Genomic DNA, 4,668 nt, shown 5'->3' on the forward strand with positions numbered 1-4,668 from the left:
AATGGCAGATCTCATTTTTTCCCATAGCAATAATTACACTCTCACCCCACCTGCTTTTCCACAATAATTTTCTTCATATTCTTAGAGCAGATATAAAAACAGATGCAACAGTGGAAGCCTTACTGCAATTACATCACAAAATTTCCAAAGAGTGTTCCAAAGTAATTTTTTTTCCATGAACGTGCTATATTCATGTTAAAAGAGTGAAAATGTTAATAAAACTTACCTAAAACTTTTTCCCCCCACCTCCCGTCCAATAACTGTCAGAGAGGTCTAGGTCAGTCTGGCATACAAGGAATGCTTTTACACCACAGATACCAATGGCTTGGATTCACTCACACCAGTATTGTAAAATTCTACCATCTTCTACAAAATTACTTTATTAACAAGAACATACTTCACAAGTAGCTTTTATACACAGGTAGTTCACCACAAAGTAAATGGGTGACCCATCTGGCAGCTTAACTCATGAAATAAAATAGTGCTTTCCATGTAAAATATGAAGTAAAAGCATTTTTAAAGCCAAATGACTAAACAACTCTCTGCAAAGTGGACAGACAGACCTACATAGAACTCAGAACATTAATTTGCTACAGAGAAGCAGTGCAATACAGCAGTAACAAGCCCAAACCAGAACATGAAACATTCCCCATGTAAATGTTTATTTTAGGAGGTAAGGAAGGCTAAGCTTTATTTGTATGCTAAACACTATCAAAAGTAATAGCCACATTAAGTGAACTGATACAAGGTTTTGAATAACTGGCTTGTGAAGGCTTTGACATCTGCAGAGGGAATGCATAATCTGTGGGTTGCTCTGGTAATTTACCTGCCAATTACCCTCTTCTGTAGTGGATTTTGGCTTTTAGGGCTGCAGTTTGGGCAAACACACAAAGCTTAAAATGAAACAGGGATAAAGGAGGCATTAACTACCAAATTAGTGAACTGTTGCACGTGAACCTATACTTGTCAGAAGGAAAGGAAGAAAAGCTTGAAGCACTGCACCTAATAAGTTCTTTTACTGAGCAACTCTGAACTGGGGAGACTGGAGATCAAGACATTGGCCACTGTCACACCTGCAGCTACTCAATACTCTCACATAGCTTAGGGAATTGCTTTTTCTTACCATCGAGGAAGGTTAACATGATGAAAGTTCTACTGAAGGCACTGCATCTTCAGTAAACAAAGTAATAACCTGCTTCTCACTAGGGCTACAAACTACACCTGAAAAAAGAAGAGTGTTAAAAACCACTTAGATTACTAAGAATATTTACTCAAAGTTGAAAATTGGATGAAAATAATCAGACAGAAGAAAACCAACGTCAGCAAAACCAGTATAATGCAGTCTGGGGTGACATGGCAGTGTAAGAGACTGTATGGAAACTTCAGTTCTCTGCCCAAACCCAAAGGGCCAGATTTGCTACTAGCGGTACACTTGAAGGCACTGATGCAAACCACGGGCGTGGCTTGCATTAAGACCTCAGTTCGACCGAGACTGGGTCCCCAGCTTTCCACTGCTGCAGCTTGCGCTTTACAGAGAGCGCCAGGCTCGGAGAGCCGACACCTTCCCTTCCCGGCCTGAGTGAGAGAATGCAGCTCTCACAGGCAGCCCCAGGCTCTTCCAGGCCCCTCTAGCCGGGGAGAGGGGAGCAGGAGCTCTCTCTGCCAGGCATCGCTACAAACCACACGCTCTCCTTCCGCGGGGGAACCCGCACTGGAGCCGGGAGCGGGCCCCACCGTAGCCCCTACCCCGCGGCGGGACGGGCCGGGCCGCTTGGGGGACCCCCAGAAACGGGGCTCGCCTGGGCACCGAACCCAACTTTCAGCCCAGTTTTACAGCCAGCCGCTCCTGCCCGCCAGACCCCCGCCCCACAGAGGGAAGGACGGGGACAGAGGGCAGCGCTGGTGCCCCGGCCGCCCCGAGCCGGGCAGGCCGAGCTGAGGGGCAGAGCTGAGGGAGCCGCCGCCAGCCCCGCTCCCTTTGTATTTTTGAACCACGCTGCAGCCCCCCGCGCTCCGCCCAATCAGATCGGTCGCAGCCACCCCCAGGCCAATGGCAGCGGCCCCCGCGGTTTTTTAAACCGTCCCTCTCCCCCAATCGCCGCCCAGCGCCCTCCGCCCAGCCCCGCCCCCCCGCTCTCCTCGCCCCAACCGGTTCCAACGGGTATAAGCGCCAACGACCCCCTCGCGCTCGACCTAGCCCGGGAGTAGCTCGGCCGCTCACGTCAGAGCGGCAGGCAGCCAATCCCATCCAGTCTCGGCGCCAAGGGGCGGGGCTTCGCGCAGTTTGAACGTGCGCGGCAGCCAATGGGCTGTGGCGGGGGGCGGGCTCTCGGGCGCCGCGGGTCGGGTTGCTGTGGCGGGCAGTGCCGCGGAAAACAAGAGGCGGTAAGAGCGCGGCCGGGCACCATTCGGCAGCAGCACCTGAGGGAGCAGCGCCCGCGCCGCCCGCTCCGCCCAGCCAGGCAAGGCCCGGTCCGCAGGGCGGCAGCGCTCCGGTGGGACCGAGGGAGCGCGGGGGGGGAGCGGACACCAGCGGCGGTCCCGGGCGCAGAGACAGCGAGGGGCTCCCGCGGCTGGCGGGCGGCACGCCCGGGGCTGAGGGGAGGATTCCTGGCGGGCGGGTGGGGCCGGGAGGGCGGCGGCGGCTCCGGCCCCGGCGGGGCGGGCTGGGGCGCGGGCGGCGGGGCCGGGCGGGCTGCCCGCCGCAGCCGCCGCGGGGGGCGGGGAGAGGCGGCCGGCGGGGAAGGGGCCGCGGGCCCGGGGGGGGGGGGGCGCGGGCAGAGGGGCCGCGGCGGGGGCGGGGCCGGGCGCGCTGGGGCGGGAAGGCGGCGGCGGGCGGGAGGCGGGAACGGCCTGAGGGGCGGCCCCGCCTCACGCCGCCTCCCCACACACCGCCGCCCGCAGGGACCCGCGCCGACCTCGCCATGGGCAAAGGCGACCCCAATAAGCCGCGGGGCAAGATGTCCTCGTACGCCTACTTCGTGCAGACGTGCCGCGAGGAGCACAAGAAGAAGCACCCGGACTCGTCCGTCAACTTCGCAGAGTTCTCGCGGAAGTGCTCGGAGCGGTGGAAGGTGAGCGGGGCCGAGCCGAGCCGAGCCGTGCTGAGCCCTTGGCGGGCCAGCCCCCGCCCCTGCTGCGGGCTGCTGGGAAAAGATCCCTGGGAGCAGCTGCTGCTTAGGCGTTAGTGGGTCAGTAGCTGCTTTATCTCATCCAGCCTCTTCTTTCCCCTCCGTGTGCCCACAGACAATGTCAAGCAAGGAAAAAGGAAAGTTTGAAGAAATGGCTAAAGGAGACAAAGCTCGCTATGACAGGGAGATGAAAAACTATGTTCCTCCCAAAGGCGAGAAGAAGGGAAAGAAAAAGGACCCCAATGCTCCTAAAAGACCACCGTGAGTGTTTCTATGACTCCCTTCCCCCACAGAAAAAAGTATTCCAATAGCTTGATACTTAACTTTATTCACTGTCTCTCGATGTAGATCTGCGTTCTTCCTTTTCTGTTCTGAGCACCGTCCGAAAATCAAAAACGACCATCCTGGCTTGTCCATTGGAGATACAGCAAAGAAATTAGGTGAAATGTGGTCTGAACAGTCGGCCAAAGATAAACTGCCATACGAACAGAAGGCTGCAAAGCTAAAGGAGAAGTATGAAAAGGTACAGTAAAAGTAATACAACAAAGTTAAAGTTGTGGAGCTCATTGTAAATATATGACTTGTGTCTTGCACCCACACCATAAGGGGCTTATAACCCTTAATGCTTTCTGTCAGCCTTTAGAAGACACGGAAAGGTTGGCAGGGCAGGTGTCTGGAACCCTTACAGTGAGACTGGATGTGGGTTTGCATGTCTAGAGATTTTACCAGCAAGATGCCTTACTACCAGAAAACAGGTCACCTGCTTGCTAAAATAAATGTAGTCAGACTCCAAAGCACCATGGTCATAAAATTCTTAAAACTGTCTGCATTGCATGTTCTTTTGCTTAGATTTAAGCATGAAAGTCCCAAGGTGGAAATTCTGCTGTTTTGCATGCACTGTATCTGACCTGTGCAGTACAGTGGCATTGAAATACCAAAGCAGTGCAAATTTATCTGCAGTGTTCTAGTGCTAGCAACTTAAAAGCATTTTTCTTGCAGGACATTGCAGCATATCGTGCCAAGAGCAAGAGTGATGCAGGAAAGAAGGGCCCAGGTAGGCCTGCAGGATCTAAGAAGAAAGCAGAACCAGAGGAGGAAGAAGAGGAGGAGGAGGAGGAGGAGGAAGAGGAAGAAGATGATGAGGATGAAGAATAAATGAATGTCCTGCTGTAAAGATTTGTGCTCGGGATCCAACATTTTGCTAAGAATGTGAACTCAAGTGCAGCTCATTGTTAGCTTCAGTATAAAAATCTGTACAGAATTGTGTATAGGTCATGTGGTTCTTTGTAGGGAGACTTCAATTTATAATGTAAGCAGTAGCCAAGGGCTGCTACAGTTCGGTTTGGAAAAACAAAAGTTGTTGAATGTTTCTGCTGTTTCTGCATATTTAATGGTTTTATTGAAATTCAGTGACTGATAGCCAGGTGTTTCTTTTTAGCTAAGTAAAAGGTAGCTTAATAGCTGATCTTATATTTTGTAGTATTTTGTTGCATTGTATTACTTTTTTAACAGTTTTGTAATAAAATGTTGTACATTA

At 52.5% G+C, this 4,668-nt stretch overlaps 1 protein-coding gene across 1 annotated transcript; it reads left to right on the forward strand.

Moving 5' to 3' along the window:
* Window positions 1–2,904: 2,904 nt before the first annotated feature.
* HMGB2 (high mobility group box 2) lies at window positions 2,905–4,668 on the forward strand. The gene is made up of 4 exons (XM_063157988.1): window positions 2,905–3,074; window positions 3,247–3,392; window positions 3,480–3,654; window positions 4,131–4,668. The coding sequence occupies exons 1-4, from the start codon at window positions 2,925–2,927 to the stop codon at window positions 4,284–4,286; spliced, it is 627 nt and encodes a 208-aa protein (XP_063014058.1). The 5' UTR covers window positions 2,905–2,924; the 3' UTR covers window positions 4,287–4,668.

Source organism: Melospiza melodia, chromosome 5 (assembly GCF_035770615.1).
Source record: "Melospiza melodia melodia isolate bMelMel2 chromosome 5, bMelMel2.pri, whole genome shotgun sequence".
Lineage (NCBI taxonomy): Eukaryota > Metazoa > Chordata > Aves > Passeriformes > Passerellidae > Melospiza > Melospiza melodia.